The sequence below is a fragment of the Canis lupus genome, chromosome 9 (genome assembly GCF_011100685.1).
Source record: "Canis lupus familiaris isolate Mischka breed German Shepherd chromosome 9, alternate assembly UU_Cfam_GSD_1.0, whole genome shotgun sequence".
Classification (NCBI taxonomy): Eukaryota; Metazoa; Chordata; class Mammalia; order Carnivora; family Canidae; genus Canis; species Canis lupus.
In genome coordinates, this window is record NC_049230.1 from 702,950 (window position 1) to 719,342 (window position 16,393).

The following is a 16,393-nucleotide window of genomic DNA, read 5'->3' on the forward strand; positions in this document are numbered from 1 at the left end:
GCAATTCAAACAACACAGAAACCTCAACACATGCCATACAACATATATACCAGCAACCGATTCCATATTATTTCCAAGTCCTCCTTTAGAATAGGGCAAACCTCAAATTTTTGAAAACTGCTGATTATTTTAAAAATATTCCTGAGAGCTAAAAAAGTGACGTTACCTACTGATGGGCAGTTACCACAATATGTAGACATAACCTACTCTAGAAAAGACACGACATTTCAGGACAAGACTAATACCCTTCCACGTCAAAAGCATAATACAAAATAAAACATCCACTGGTATCTTCATATATTATATGACATACACAGGAAGTTTCTCAGTTGTAAAGCAATGACACTGGGTCTAGACGCTGAGTGGAATATGGTGTACTCGCAGTAGGATATAAGTAACTAGTACGCCTAAAAGAACAGAGTAGTCTCAATCGGAGCAGACAACTTTGAGATGTAACCTTCCCTTATTAAACAAATATATGCTCCTTACAACAATTCTTAAAAAAAAAAAAAAAAAAAAAGCGGGTACCGGGCTGGCTCTAATGGTGAAGCCTCTTACCTCCGGCACAGATCATGATCTCAGGGTCCTGGGATCGAGCCCCAAATTGGGCTCCCTGCTCAGTGGGGAGCCTACTTCTCCCTGTACTCCATGCTTGTACCCCCTCTATCTCGGTCTTTCTAAAATGAATAAAATCTTAAAAAAAGAAAGATAACAGATGCCCATTTGGACACACATATTCTTGTCATCTTAATAGTGTTTTTTTTTTTTTTAAGATTGTATCTATTTATTTGAGAGAGAGTGTGTGCATACATGCACATGAAAGGGGGAAATGGGAGGGCAGAGGGAGAGGGAGAAGCAGACTTCCCGCAGAGCAGGGAGCCGGTGTGGTGTTCTATCCCGGGACTCTGGGACCATGACCTGAGCAAAGGAGACGCCTAACCAACTGAGCCACCCAGGCATCCCTTAATGGTGTTTTAAATCTAGGTATGCATGGAGTATATCACACACAAACTCTTACATACAATTCCACCACACATACTGTTCCTCAACTTTTCCGGCTAAATATGGGAACTTCTTTCTATGTAGATAAATATATTTTAATGGCTATGTTAGTATTTTTTGAGCACAGTGTAGTTTACATAAACTAAATGCCAAAAAAAGATTAGATAAATCAGAGCAATCTAAAAATCTATTTTAGTTTGTCTTATAGATTTCCCCATCTTCTAATTTATGGCTGTTTTTTTAGCTTTGAATAAAGCTTGGTGATTAAGAACATTGGCAAAAAAGTTAGATGTGGGTTTGAATCTAGCATTTCTAAGCTATGCACCTTTGGAGTAATACCCTCTAATCCTCAACTCTCTCCTAAAATAGGGACAAGAATCAATCCAACAGAGGGGCACCTGGGTGGCTCTGTCAGTTGAGTGGCCGACTCTTGACTTCAGCTCAGGTCATGGTCTCAGGGTCATGGGATCAAGCCCCACGTCAACCTCCACGCTCAGCCTGGAGTCTGCTTGAGATTCTCTGTCCTTCACCCTCTGCTCCTCCCCCCTCCTCCCACTCATGCTTGTATGTGTGCTCTAAGATAAATAGATAAATAAATAAATAAATAAAATCTTTAAAAGAATCAATTCAATAGAATTCATGGAGCAACTGAGAGTAGGCACTGGGAAAGCCAGTGTGTCCTCACAGGCAGCTGCTATTCCATCTTCATTATCATCAATAGGTAAGAAGTCCACCCTCCCTACAGGCATGCTATGTACACGGTAACATTTTAAAACATTGGGAATCCCTGGGTGGCTCAGTGGTTGAGTGTCTGCCTTCAGCTCAGGGCATGATCCTGGAGACCCAGGATCCAGTCCCACATGAGGCTCCTTGTAGGGAGCCTGTTTCTCCCTCTGCCTGTGTCTGCCTCTCTGTGTGTGTCTCTCATGAATAAATAAAATTTTTAAAAAAATTTTTTAAACATCGTAGCAACTTAAAAGCAAAATTATTTCTTCCTTTACCTTAATACAAAATGTCCCTCCTAGGACTAGGACTGCAGGTATTAGGAAACATTTCTTCTTTCTTTCTTTCTTTCCTTTCCTTTCTTTTCTCTTTCTTTCTTTCTTTCTTTCTTTCTTTCTTTCTTTCTTTCTTTCTTTCTTTCTTTCTTTCTTTATTTCTTTTTCTTCCTTCCTTCCTTCCTTCCTTCCTTTCCTTTCTTTCCTTTCTTTCTTTTTCTTTTTTTTTTTTTTTTTTCATTTGAGAGAGAAAGTAAACAAACGCGAGCAGGGGAAGGGCAGAGGGAGAAGGACAAGCAAACTCCCTGCTGAGCAGGGAGCCCAATGCAAGGTGATGTGGGGCTCAATCCCAGGACCCCAAGATCAAGACCTGAGTAGAAGGCAGACACTTAACTGACTAAGCCACTCAGGAATCCCAGGAAACATTTCTTTAACAAAAATCACTATTATGGTCTTGGCTTTAGAGGAGGGTGATTTTAAAGAAAATAAAAACATATCAACAGCTGTAAGACCACTGAAGAATTTCCTATTTCCTAATTCAAAGTACAGATCCTAACAAATTACTAATAGCCAAGACAGACTTATTACAAATGACAGTCTGATTTTCATGTTATTTTGCACTCAAGGTAATTTAGAATTTTTTTAAAAAAGATTTTATTTATTTATTCATGAGACACACAAAGAGAGGCAGAGACATAGGCTGAGAGAGAACCAGCCCGATGAGGGACTCAATCCCGGGACTCTGGGATCATGCCCTGGGCCGAAGGCAGGCGCTCAACTGCTGAGCCACCCAGGTGTCCCTAGAAATTTTTCCATACTTCTATTTCATTTTTTAAAAATGAGATAATATTGGGATCCCTGGGTGGCACAGCGGTTTGGTGCCTGCCTTTGGCCCAGGGCGCGATCCTGGAGACCCGGGATCGAATCCCACGTCGGGCTCCCGGTGCATGGAGCCTGCTTCTCCCTCTGCCTATGTCTCTGCCTCTGTGTGTGTGTGTGTGTGTGTGTGTGTGTGTGTGTGTGACTATCATAAATAAAAATTAAAAAATAAATAAAAATAAAAAAATAAAAACGAGATAATAAATTTAATTTTACTCAAATGTTGTCACATCACTAAATCCAAGAAAAAGAACTGCTACTATTTCACACTCAGTGCAAAATGAGAAAAATGAAAATTAAAAGGACTAAAACTTTCACTCAAAAGAACTGACCAGGGCAGCCTGGGTGGGTCAGTGGTTTAGCGCCGCCTTCAGCCCAGGCCATAATCCTGGAGACCTGGGATTGAGTTCCACGTCGGGCTCCCTGGATGGAGCCTGCTTCTCCCTCTGTCTGTGTCTCTGCCTCTCTGTCTCATGAATGAATGAATGAATGAATAAATAAATACATACATACATAAAATCTTAAAAAAAAAAAAACTGACCATCAGAAGTGACACCTTCAGGTAAGAACCTCTAAGTTCTCATTCACACACACACACACACACACACACACAGGAAAACAAGCAGCAACTGTCAGAACCAATGTGTGAAAACTCTGCAAGGCAGTCAGAAGTCTGCAATCACCAAGTGCTGCATCAGGAGAGAGGCACCACGGAATGGCAGGCAGGTTTTAGATGCTCCTGCTCCTGCCTACCCTCTTTGGCAGGGCAGCAGCAGGCCTTGGTGTTGAAGCACAAACGGTCTTAAGCAAACACAGTCTCAGAGTGGTGAGTGGTGGCAGCCTGGTTTGCCAGTATGGGGCTGTTTTCCTGGTTCTGGGGTTCACATTTATTGTGTATATCTATTCTAACCTGTCACAAGCTACCTGAAGGAGTGACACAGGCACCCCTGTGGTGTTTCATTTAATTCAGGCTGAAAAAGCTTGAAAACACTGCAAGTTGAGTAACAGCCCTCAGAACCTGTGGCAAAAGATTACAGTCCAAACATACAATACATTACCTAAGGTAAAAGCTGGGGAGTTTCTCTGGGAAATTAGGCCATTCAAAAGTAACAGGTTGGGGGATCCCTGGATGGCGCAGCGGTTTGGCGCCTGCCTTTGGCCCAGGGCGCGATCCTGGAGACCCGGGATCGAATCCCACGTCGGGCTCCCGGTGCATGGAGCCTGCTTCTCCCTCTGCCTGTGTCTCTGCCTCTCTCTCTCTCTCTCTCTCTCTCTCTCTCTGTGACTATCATAAATAAATAAAAATTAAAAAAAAAAAAAGTAACAGGTTGGGCAGCACGGGTGGCTCAGTGGTTTAGCGCTGCCTTCGGCCTAGGGTGTGATCCTGGAGACCCAAGAATGAGTCCCATGTCGGGCTCCCTGCTGGAGCTTGCTTTTCTCCCTCTGCCTGTGTCTGTGCCTCCCTCTTTCTCTCTCTCTCTCTCTCTGTCTCTCATGAATAAATAAAAATCGTTTTTTAAAAAAGTAACAGGTCATATTAAGTTCAGAATACCCCACACATGTCAAGGGCAAGATGCATGCTTACACAAGACCTGAGAAGACTCTGGGTTTCCACTTGGGCTGAATCCTAGGCATAGTGCAAGCCTGATCAAGAGCTGAAGGAGGGCCCAGGCAAAGAGCCAATTTAAAAGAATAGGAGACAGGAGAGCTGCCGATGTTCAGGAAATCTCTGTCGAAACACCAGCTAAACACAAGATATGAAACAAGACTTCAGGGACTATGCTGTCAAGGAATAAAATATTTGCATTAATAGTTTGGATAAATCAAATCTGATTTCTAGAGTTACTATATCGTAATAGCCAAATGTTTTCAAAGACAACAAATCATAAGGCACACAAAGAACAAGAAAGCATGACTTGGTCAAAAGAACAAAATAAATGAACAAAAACCATCGCTATGGAGCACCTGGGTGCCTCAGTGGGTGAAGCATCTGCCTTCAGCTCAGGTCATGATTCCAGGGTCCTGGGATCAAGTCCCACGTTGGGACTCTCCCCCAGCTTGTGCTTTCTCTCACTTACTGTCTTGCTCTCAAATAAAATCTTAAAAAAAAAAAAAAAAAAAAAAAAAGGAGAAATCATCTCTGAAGAAGGTGAGACACAAGCCTTGCTAAACAGACTTTATTTTTTTTTTTTTAAAGATTTATTTATGGGATCCCTGGGTGGCTCAGAGGTTTAGCACCTGCCTTCGGCCCAGGTCGTAATCCTGGAGTCCCAGGATCGAGTCCCACATAGGGCTCCCTGCATGGAGCTGCTTCTCCCTCTGCCTGTGTCTCTGTCTCTCTCTCTCTCTCTCTCTGTGTCTCTCATGAATAGATAAATAAAATCTTTATAAAAAAATAATAATAAAATAAAGATTTATTTATTTATTTATGAGACACACAGAAAGAGAGGCAGACTCTCTTTGCAGAGACTTTGCAGGCTCCCCGCAAAGGAGTCCTATACTTGATCCTGGATCCGGGATCACACCCTGAGCCAAAGACACCCAACCGCTGAGCCACTCAGGCATCCCTAGACAAAGACTTCAGAACAACCATGTCTCTCTCTGTGACTATCATAAATAAATAAAAACGTAAAAAAAAAAAAAATTAAAAAAAAAAAAAGAAAAAATAATGGCCAAAAAATCTTAAATCTAATCAAAGACATAAACCTACAAATCCAAGAAACTCCATAAACTCCAAATAGAACAAACTCAAAGGACCCACATCAGGACATTATAATTAACCATCGAAAGACAGAGAGACTCTTGAGCAGCAAGAGCAAAACAAACTGTCACATACAAGGACTCTCAATAAGGTTAATGGCTAACTTCTCATCCAAAACCATGAAGGCGGGGGATGGGAAAAAAAAGAAAAAAGAAAAAAAGAAAAAAGAAAAAGAAAAAGAAAAGAAAGAAAGAAAAGAAAGAAGAAAAAAAAGAAAAGGAAAAGAGGAAAAAAGAAGAAGAAAAAAAAACCATGAAGGCCAGAAGACAGTGGGATGACATTTAAAGTGATAAAAGTAAAATAAATTTAAAAATTAAAGCTCTCTACTGAATTATATCTGGCAAATCCGTTCTTCAAAAATGAGAAAAATTAAGACATTCCTCAATAAATTGAGGGAATTAACACTAGGCCTGCCCTATTAGAAAGGCCAAAGGGAATCATTCAGATGAAAATTAAAGATCACTAAACAGGGGATCCCTGGGTAGCTCAGCGGTTTGGCGCCTGCCTTTGGCCCAGGGCACGATCCTGGAGTCCCAGGATCGAGTTCCGCATAGGGCTCCCAGCATGGAACCTGCTTCTCCCTCCTCCCGTGTCTCTGTCTATGTCTATCATAAAATAAATAAATAAATCTTTAAAAAAAAAAAAAAACAGTTACTCAAAACCACATGAAGAGGGTCACTTGGGGGGCTAAATTAGTTAAGCATGTGCCTTCACTTCAGGTCATAATCTCAGAGTCCTCCTCCTGGGTTTGAGTTCCGCATCAGCTCCCTGCTCAGTGGCGAGTCTGCTTCTCCCTCTGCCCCTCCCCTGACTCGTGCTCCCTACACCCTCCTCTAATAAATAAAAATGTTAAAAAAAAAAAAAAAGAAGAAGAAATAAAGATCTCCAGTGAAGGTAAATACATGAGAATATAGAAAAGTTAGTATTATTGTAATTTTGATTTGTAATTCCACTTTTTTCCACAGAATTCAAAATACAAATGCCTAAAAAATTATAAATATGTTATTTGGAACAGAATGTATAAAGATGTAATCTGTGACAACATAAAAGGGAGGAGGAAGGAAATACACAGGAGGAGAATTTTTGAGGTTGGTACCAATTCAAAAATAGATGGCTTTAAATTTAGGATGTTAAATAAAATCCACATGGTAACCACAGAGAAAATATCTTTAAAATATACACAAAAATAAATAAGAGAATCACAACAGTTTACTACAGAAAGAAAGAAAGAAATTAATCAATCCATCAACTAAACACAAAATCAGGCTGTTAGGAAGAAAATGAAGGACAACAAAACTGTAAGACAGAACAGCAGAACAGCTGAAGACTTTCCCTACCAGTAATCACTTTAAACATAAATGGATTAAACTCTCCAAAATACTTGAGACAAGAAATTTAAATATTTTTCTTTAAAAAAAATATTGATATTTACTCAGCCAATTCTCCTAGATCAGGCAAAGGCAATCCACACCACAACCCCATGAGGTCAATTCAGTAATATCCATGTTTACAGAAGAGAATCCTTAGGCTGAGAGATTAAATAGCCTGATCACATGGGGAGGAGACTCTCACCACCCCTGCCCAAGCAGTGCTTGACACCGATCCAGTAGTTTGATGAACATACACTGATGGGGTGCCTGCATTACTCATTTTTAGCTCACCCTCAATCTTTCCTTTGTGGAGAGAAACACACAGAAGGAAATAACAAGTAACCTGTGATTTGGTTCTTAAGTGAAAACCCGGGAAAACTGCCCTCTAAAGAACAGAGAGAGGGGACCTAAGACTTGACCTAGCACCTATTGGACACCAGGAACTGAGAGACCCTCAGTCTTCTCAGCAATAAAGTCTTTTTAATTTTGTTACTCATTTTTCATGTTTCATGGAGTCTTTTTTTTTAAAGATTTTATTTTTTTATTCATAGACACAGAGAGAGGGGCAGAGACACAGACAGAGGGAGAAGCAGGCTCCACGCAGGGAGCCCGACGTGGTACTCGATCCCAGGTCTCCAGGATCACACCCCAGGCTGCAGGCGGCACCAAACCGCTGCACCACCGGGGCTGCCCTCATGGAGTCTTTTTAAATAAATATCCCTCTTTTATTTTTTCACAATTTTATCTCTTTTTTTTTTAAGATTTTATTTATTTATTCATGAGAATACACAGAGAGGAGAGAGAGAGAGAGAGAGAGAGAGAGAGAGGCAGGGACACAGGCAGATGGAGAAGCAGGCTCCCTGCAGGGAGCCCGACGTGGGACTCCAGGATCAGGCCTCCAGGATCAGGTCTCCAGGATCAGGCCCTGGGCTGAAGGCGGCGCTAAACCGCTGAGCCACCGGGGCTGCCCTCACAATTTTATCTTTTACAACAAAATTGCCTTACAGCTAATTAGTTACGTGGCAAAAATGTTTGCAGTGAAAATACAGGACACAGGCAAAAATGCAGTATTGTTAAAACACCTACACACTCAAAATGCTACTATATACTGAAAGAGCAGAAAAAACATAACATTAAGTGTCCAACTTACTTGTTTAGGGTTTTTTGTATCTCATCTGTTCAAGTAAAAGTCAAAAGATGAATTTCAAACTGCCAATTATTATGACAAAATACCATGAGAAAATGACATCTGACAGCAGTTTTTTGTAATGTGGTTGTAATGACATTAATGTCATACTCCCTCACATCATCAGTCATTTTTCAGGGGAATCAAGACCAAAAAAAAAAAAAAGGAACCACCCCACCAGAACAATTCAGTCTCTTTCCCCACATTAACTGTAAATGTTTTTACAATAATCTTAGCAATCTAACTAAAGCCAAAAAGATATGCCTGAGAGTACACATTCCAAGAGGGAGAACACTGGGCTACTTCCTAAAATACTAAGACCAATCATACAACCTAAATTTATAGAAGATGTTCTGTTGAGTGTACTTCCAAAACTGCAAAGGGTGATTCCACATCAGGCCTCTCCACCTCAGGCTTTTTAGAAAGGTGCCTGCCACTGAACTTGAAACAAATGTTTTGTTAGCTTAAAGATTTTAAGAAGATACCGTATGTAAAAAAATTACTAAGATCCACTCACAATAGCACCAACTGTCATTATCAACTGCCATAAGATTGTGCTTGGGGGGGGGGGAGGGTCTCCCTCTCCACTACTGACATCTGGGGCTGGATCATTATCTGTTGTGGGGGACCATCCTGTGCATTATGTTTAGCAACGGCCCTGGCCCACTAGATGCCGGAAGCAGCACCCCACTCCCAGTTGTGCCAACCTAATATGTCTCCAGATATTGCCAAATGTCCCAGGAAGGGAAGGGGATCCCGGTAAGAACCAATGTTGTACTCTAATATCTTTCACTGGTTAAGACACACACCCATTCTATCCCAAAAGACAAACTGCAGCAAAAACCAAATAATGTCTAAAATCCCTATGGAATTCTCAACAGAGCACCATACATTCTAGAAATTGATGGATGGGGCAGCCCTGGTGGCGCAGCGGTTTAGCGCCGCCTGCAGCCCAGGGCATGATCCTGGAGGTCCAGGATCTAGTCCCATGTCGGGCTCCCTGCATGTAGCCCGCTTCTCCCTCTGCCTGTCTCTCTGCCTGTCTCTCTCTCTCTCTCTGAATGAATGAATGAATGAATAAATCTTAAAAAAAAAGAAATTGATGGACGTAGGAAAGGCAGTTTTTTTGTTTTTTTTTTTTTTTAGAGTGCACTCGCATGTGCGTGGAATTGGGGAAGGGAAGGGACAGAGGGAGAGGGAGAGAATCTCAAGCAAACTCCAGGATGACCACAGAGCCTGACCTGGGGCTAGATTTCATGACTCCAAGATCATGACCTCAACCAAAATCAAGAGTCAGACACTTAGCTAACTGAGCCACCCATGTGCCCAAGGAAAGGCTTTCTAAAAAGTGCTTCCTAATCTCCCCATGTAAGTAAGCACTTCCTGGGATGACAGCAGTTATTACCTTGTGGTATTCAAACTGCTTCAAATCACAGAAGTGGTGATGTGTGCCTTAAACAAACCCTAGTATATTGTTTCATTAGCATATTCAAAAAATCTTCATCAAAAACTGGGACTGGAAGCGTGGGAGCCGACTTACTATATCATCATTATTTAAGATATTGTAAACTCCTCCAAAACCCAAACATAAAAGAAAACATGAGCTATGCAGAAATGTTAAAGAGATAAGAACACTACCCAAGATGTTAATTTGCTTTCATTAAAAGTTTCCTTATTTTAGAAACCCTCTTCATTTTCAAAAATACAAAACAAAACAAAAAAACACCTTTCTCCTCAGCAAAGCAAGAATAGTTGTATTTTCACAATGGAAAAATCTGTTGTTACTATAATAGTCTCATCTTCTGGAATATTTCCACCAATTATGCATGAAGCTTTGCTGAGCTTCTGCAACTGTGGATCTAGACAGAAGTACTGGTAATGAGGTGGGGGGGTCACATGTGACTGGAATCCCATCACTAGACATATGATCAGCACTTGAGAACGTTGACATAACAGTATCGTCCTAAATCAGCACTCAATGGGTACACGTATTTTGGATCTATACCAAGCGATGATGGCTCTGTGCCATTTCCAGGGGACACAAACACAGATGGGACTCAAGTCCCCACACCAGGGAAGACCAACAGAAAGAAACCTAAGCACAAGATGATCAAGAGGGAACATCTCTCCCCTTCCTTAGCCTGATAGCACAAAGGGCCAGTGGCCTGCTAGTCCTGAGAAGAGGCTCCATGACCCACCACTACTAAGGGGTCCTGAGCACCACTGCCAGCCTGGAAAGCACTCCAGTGACACTACCGGCCTGCAGAGGAGTCCAGCTTCAGGTCTACGCTGCCTCCCAGAAAGAAATCATAGCCCAAGTTTCCAAAGTATATGTGGTTCCTTACACTTCAAGAAGTAAAGCAGTTTTAAAAACTGAACTGTAAACCACAAAGTTCTTCAAATGGAGGGAGAAGCCATCCTTAACTTCCAAAACAACGGTTTGGCCAATGGCATTAATGAACAAGTATCCTTCGAATCAGACCACAAACAGGACATAACTTTTAACCAGTTCCCTTCCCTGACTTTGCACCTAAGGCAGAGGCATGTTTCTTTTTCCCCTGAATCAGGAAAGCTTTGTGGTGATGCTTACATTTTGGAATGGAACCGAACCAGAACAGAGGCTTCAGGAGGGAGGGCACCACCAATGGACCTCTCCTGGCCCAGCCTGCTGGACAACACCAACCACATCCCACCACCTGTTTTTGTGCTCAGGTGCTAGGAGGAAGGGGCCAACTTCTCCCAGCTAAAGGAACTTCAAACTTCACTTACTCCAAGAGGCCCTAGATCAATTTACTGCAGGCATGTGTGCGTGTATATGGAGCTACGGGCAAGCTAAAGAGTACTGGCCCTTGGGAACACTGCTGCCCTCGTGACACATTTTCTGGCACATTAATTCCTCATGCCCTCGTGACACATTTTCTGGCACATTAAGTCCTCATGGGCTCCTTCACACCAGGACAGGTGATGGACAAAACACATGCAAGCCCCTAATGTAGCAGGGACACTGACACGGGGCTAGTTGTATCATGCAATGTCAGACAATTGTTATCCCAGGTTACACAGGAGAGAACAAATATTCAAACAGGTTAAGTGGCAGGGCGGGAATCTAGCCGCAGAGTGTCCAGCTCCAGAGCCCCTCCTCACCATCTGATACAGTCAGTACACATATGACCACCGCAGGTTACAAGTCCTCCCACACAGGCTTGTCTCTCAAAAGATGTTATAAATTCAAATTATTTTAAATCTAAACCATCTTAAACCACTCATTAAACATTAAATAACATTAAAATAAACTGAGTTGGGGATCCCTGGGTGGCTCAGCGGTATAACGCCTGCCTTTGGCCCGGGGCGCAGTCCTGGAGACCCGGGATCGAGTCCCACGTCGGGCTCCCTGCGTGGAGCCTGCTTCTCCCTCTGCCTGTGTCTCTGCCTCTCTCTCTCTCTCTCTCTCTATGTCTATCATGAATAAATGGGTAAAATCTTAAAAAATAGAGTTTTACCACTGAAAGAATTACTACAGACTAAGTGAAGTGGAAGTTAACCCGGTTGTTGGGTTATTTTTAACTTAGTAAACTGACAATTATGTTAAAATAGCTGCCCTGTGTTCTCAATATCTACAAATCAGTGATAAAATGTATCTCAATTTGGCAAATGAAAACATATTATAGCTTTCAAAGAAAAGTTCACAGTGGTCATTAAAAGCAATTCATTTGTACACTGAGCACTTTTCAAAGCGCAAAGCACCTCTGCCCCTCTACTATGCATACGCCACAACCCGTCACCTAGGCCTGGGTCCCGGAGCCCAGCAACCTTGGGTCCCTTTCTCAGCTTTGCATACAAGTTGGTCAGTCTCAGGTCATAAAAGGAAGGCATCTCAACCAACCCTGCAGCCCTGGAACAAGAAAACACAACAGGCCTCACTAGCAGTCTACTCTGGTCTTCAAACAAGACATCCCCCACTGGATCTTCTACCGGGAACCCTGTCATCCTTCACACCTTGCCTGTGTCCACTCTGCGTCCAACCAGGCCTCGGCCATGTCTCTCAGGGGTTCCTTACCCACTTTACCCTGGTGACCCAGAGGGTCTCCACTCCTCCTAAGCCTACTCTTACCTCCATCCTCCTTACAACAGCCTCCTGCCTCACAAAGTTCTCACACTCTCACTTCCCCTCATTCTCCAGCCCCACACCCAGCCTCATTCCTCATCCTCCAAGAGGTCCTGACTGCCAAGGCCATGGCTCCTCATGGAACATGACATTGGTGACATGTGAGTCACTGCCCTTTCCTGAGGCCATCTCCCCTCCTGGAACTCTGCTTATTTCCCTCTGTTACTGGTATTCTCTGGGAATCTTCAGTTCTGCCCCATGCCCATTTCTGAGCAGGACCAAGTCACTGTGAATCCCTTCAGTTCTCTTCTTGGAGTCTTCGCCTGGCAAGCTCCAGAAGCCTCTCTGCTCACCTTTCTTCAGTTCCCAACCTTCGAGGATGCTATCTCTGATTTAATGAGAAAGTCTTCAGATGTGACATTACCAAACTTAATCTGCAAGTTAAAACATGCCATACAAGAAGGAAGGAAGGGCTGTATCATGAGTGATTGGCAGCTAACCTAGCACAGGAACAGGGTCACTCTTCTAAAACACAAATGTAATTTCAGGTGTTAAACAGCTTGCAGCAACAGTAAATTCATCGTGTTCTATTGGTTTGGCTTATTAGATAGTCTAGGGCCTTTCTGATCAAAAATATGTCAAACTCACTTGACATTTCAAAGTATGTGAACAACTGTTAAAGAGTTGCTTATTTTTATTTATAAATTATACTTAGTTTGCTTCCATGGCAACAACAAGAGCAACAACACAGCCAGGCATTCCCGTGCAGCAGATCTTCCTAAAACACTTTATTGCCCACTCAGGCACCAGACCAAGACCCTAAAAAATAAGGACCTTGTCCTTAAAGAGGACATTCTTCATTCTGTCACCGACCACACTAAAAATCCTCCCCGCCCAGGCCCAGGCAAACCTCACACTCCACAACCAGGCCCCAGGTTCCTTCCAGGCTCGATCCCACCTTCTTCAGCACTAGGCTACTGGCCAGGGACACCCCTGAGGCCGCGTCCACCTGCTCACTCCTAGGAGCACCCCCCACGCACACACACACACAGGTGGCCCAGGGTTCTTCGACTGAGTCCACCCCAGAGAACTGCCCGCCCAGTACTAGTAACACCTGCCCCTCCAGTGAGTTAGACACTTCTGAAGAGGAAAAACTTTACATATCTGTACACACAGCCCCACATGCTTGGCTGAAAATCAAGGATTTGTGGAAATCACCTGTTTTCTGGAAACCACACACCCTGGCAGTCATGTGCATGCTCACACACTTGAGGACTCCAGCTGGGCCCACCAATCATCATGGAGAAACCATTTGTATTCAGACCTTACCCCAACTGTTTAAAATACAACACCCAACACACAGGATCATGATCCTCATCTTTCTCTCTTCCCCTTAAATTAGTACATTATTTGGTATTTTAATAAAACAATGAACCGTACTTCAAGCCTAAATTACTTATGCACTTTGCAAGTTTTCTGCATGTAAATTTCTAGCAAATACAAATACTAACTACAAATACAAATTCTCTCTAAAATCGGAATTGGACTTAAAAATCACTGTCATTCAAATCAGAGACCAACCATGGATCGCGCCTTTTTAAAACTTGTATGGGGATTTTCAATTCGGCGGACAAATCTGCATAATGGCTCTAAATCACACATGCTTTTAAACTTAGGCACTTGACTTTTTAAACTTAGAAAGAACTTGTAAAACCAACTTTAGTTTCAAGGAGGAGATTTTTAAAACGTTTCTTATCTACGTTTTACTAGTACCAACTGTCTTTTCACCGTTTCTTTCATGCACCTGTATGTTAACCCCTCTACAGCAGACATGCAGAAGAGAGGTGCTCCAAAGTCCTACCAGTTACCCACGCACTTCACGCTCTAACAATGTCAAAATCCTTCTGTGAAAAAGAATCCCTGGGTCCCTATGAAGTGCAGGGCTCGTGGAAGCCTTGGCAGCCCCAGACCTTCCCAGCGGCTCTGCCTGTTGCTCAGCCCTTCTTCAGGGCTCACTGTACCCCTCAAAGGGGGTCTGATTTCTGCTCCCTCGCCAACAGTCAACCTCGGATCCTTAGCGTGTCAACACGAACAGGCGTGGCCCATGACAATCAGAGAATTTCCCCTAAGAACTTCAAGACCCTCAGAGCAAAGACACAAAATCCTTTGCCGCGACACCAAGTTGTCTGTCAACAACCAAGTGTGGGGTCCGACAGCGGCTGCGGCGCACACCCCACAGCCCTGCCACGCGCCCGACGAGGCCTCAGCGGGCCCGGGAGCTGCGGGCGCAGCTTTCCGGCCGCCCGAGCACCGGAGCACAGCCCGCCACGTACAAAAATCAGGGAATTAAGGAAAAGCAACAGCTCTTATCAGCATCCCCAGAAACTGAAAGCGGTTAAAAACGTGTTTGTGGACAAAGGCCGCATTTGCAACGATCTAGAAAGCAGCCCCTGAGGAGTAATTAGCATTTCCTAGACAGCAGCCTTGGGTTTTTTTTGTTTTGTTTTTTTGCAAAGTAAACGGTAACTTCACAGAACCAGAGGCGCAAGCGGAATGGCCGGGCCGCGACCCGACTGCCCCCGGGGAAGCCCCCATAACGGCCGCGCCCCCTCCTAACAGGTCCCAGCTCCTCGACGGCCTGAAAAGCAGAGTCGTGCTGGGAAGCGCCCAGTTTTCCCCAAATTTCAAGGTGCAGACTCTAGAGCGTGTCGGGAGGCGTCTGCGACGTGTGGGGCCGCTATACCCACGGCGGCAGGGGAGTCCCTGCGGCCCAGAACACATCTCCTCAGGCACCTCAGCGCGGAAAGGAAGTCTCCGGGCGGCCATCGGGGGGGATTCGGATTCTGAGTCAAGAAAACAGGTTTCGGGTCGCGGCCGGGGCGCGCACGGGGGGGCTGCCAACTAGGCGGGGGTCCCGGGAAGGCGCGCCGGCCCACGTGCAGGGTCGTGGGGGGGTCACGGGGGTCACGGGGGGCGCTGCGGCCCGGGCCCACTCACACGCGCGGCAGCTGCAGCGGCGGCGCCCCGCGCCTCTGGAACACGCCGTCCACGAACACGCCGTTCTTGCCGAGGCAGCGCAGGTAGAAGTCGCCGCCCGCGTCGGGCCCGGGCTGCGCCGACGGCTCCGGGGCCGCCCCGCCATGGCCGCCGCCGCCCGGGGGCGTGAAGATCTCGAGGTGGCGCCGCGAGATGAAGCTCGAGTGGCCCATGCTCACGTCCACCGAGCCCTGCGACGAGTTGCGCCCGATGGTCACCGAGCGCTTCTTCATCAGGTACTCGAACTCGCGGCCCTCGAGGCGCGCCACGGCCCAGCCGCCCGGCGGGGACCCGCCGCCCGCGCCCCCGCCGCCCCCGGCCCCGCCGCCCGCGGGAGGCCCGCCCGCGCCCGGGAGCGCCGCGGCCGCCGCCATGGGCCTGCGAGGGCCCGGGCCGCCTTCCGCCGCCGCCGCCGCCACGGAGCTGAGGGCCGCGCGAGGCCGCCGGCCGGCGAGCGACGAGCGGCGGCGAGGGGCGGGACACGCGCGGCGCGCTGCGAGCCGGCGGGCGCCGCTGACGGACGGCCGCGCTGGCCAATGGGCGCGCGCGCAGCAGTGGGGCTACCGCGGCCGGCCAATGGGCACGCACGCCGTCCGGGAGCCCGCACGTCCTCCGCGGCGCATGGCGCAGGCGCGGCCCCAGCGGCCTGGAAAACCCGGGGCGGAGCGCGGCCGGCGCGGGGCTGCGGGGGGCTGGCCGCGGGTCGAGGTCGCGGCGGGGCGGCGGCCCGGGTGGCGCGCGGGGGCGGGGCGGGCGCGGGGACGGGGAGGGGGGGCTCCCGGCACACGGAGCTGCCCGAGCGCCCGCGGGTGGCACCGCGGAGCCCCCCCCGGCGGAGCGCCGACTTGCCCCGGCGGGTCCGCGCCCACGGCTCAGTACACGAGGTCGGAGTGTGGAAGCGGCAAGCGGGAGCCTCCGGTTCGCGGGCGAGCTGCGGAGGCGCCTGGCCGGCCGCTGGAGGTCAAGCCCCGCAGTCGGGGTGCGGGTCGCCGGAAAAGCACGTCTTTCAGGAAACAAGCAACAGCACGAGGCAGCGGACGGCGAAGCACCCGGAGG

At 46.3% G+C, this 16,393-nt stretch overlaps 1 protein-coding gene across 2 annotated transcripts in view; it reads right to left on the reverse strand.

The window, feature by feature from the left end:
* The window catches only part of FOXK2 (forkhead box K2), a 72,618-nt gene extending 56,907 nt beyond the window's left edge, over positions 1 to 15,711 (reverse strand). For both annotated transcript variants that reach the window (XR_005364095.1, XM_038546205.1), the window contains exon 1: positions 15,299 to 15,711. Coding sequence is in view for 1 of the 2 variants with exons in the window: in XM_038546205.1 (XP_038402133.1) it covers positions 15,299 to 15,711 (413 nt within the window). In the remaining variant the exon portion in view is untranslated. The remainder of the gene's footprint in view (positions 1 to 15,298) is intronic.
* Between the last annotated feature and the right edge of the window lie 682 nt (positions 15,712 to 16,393).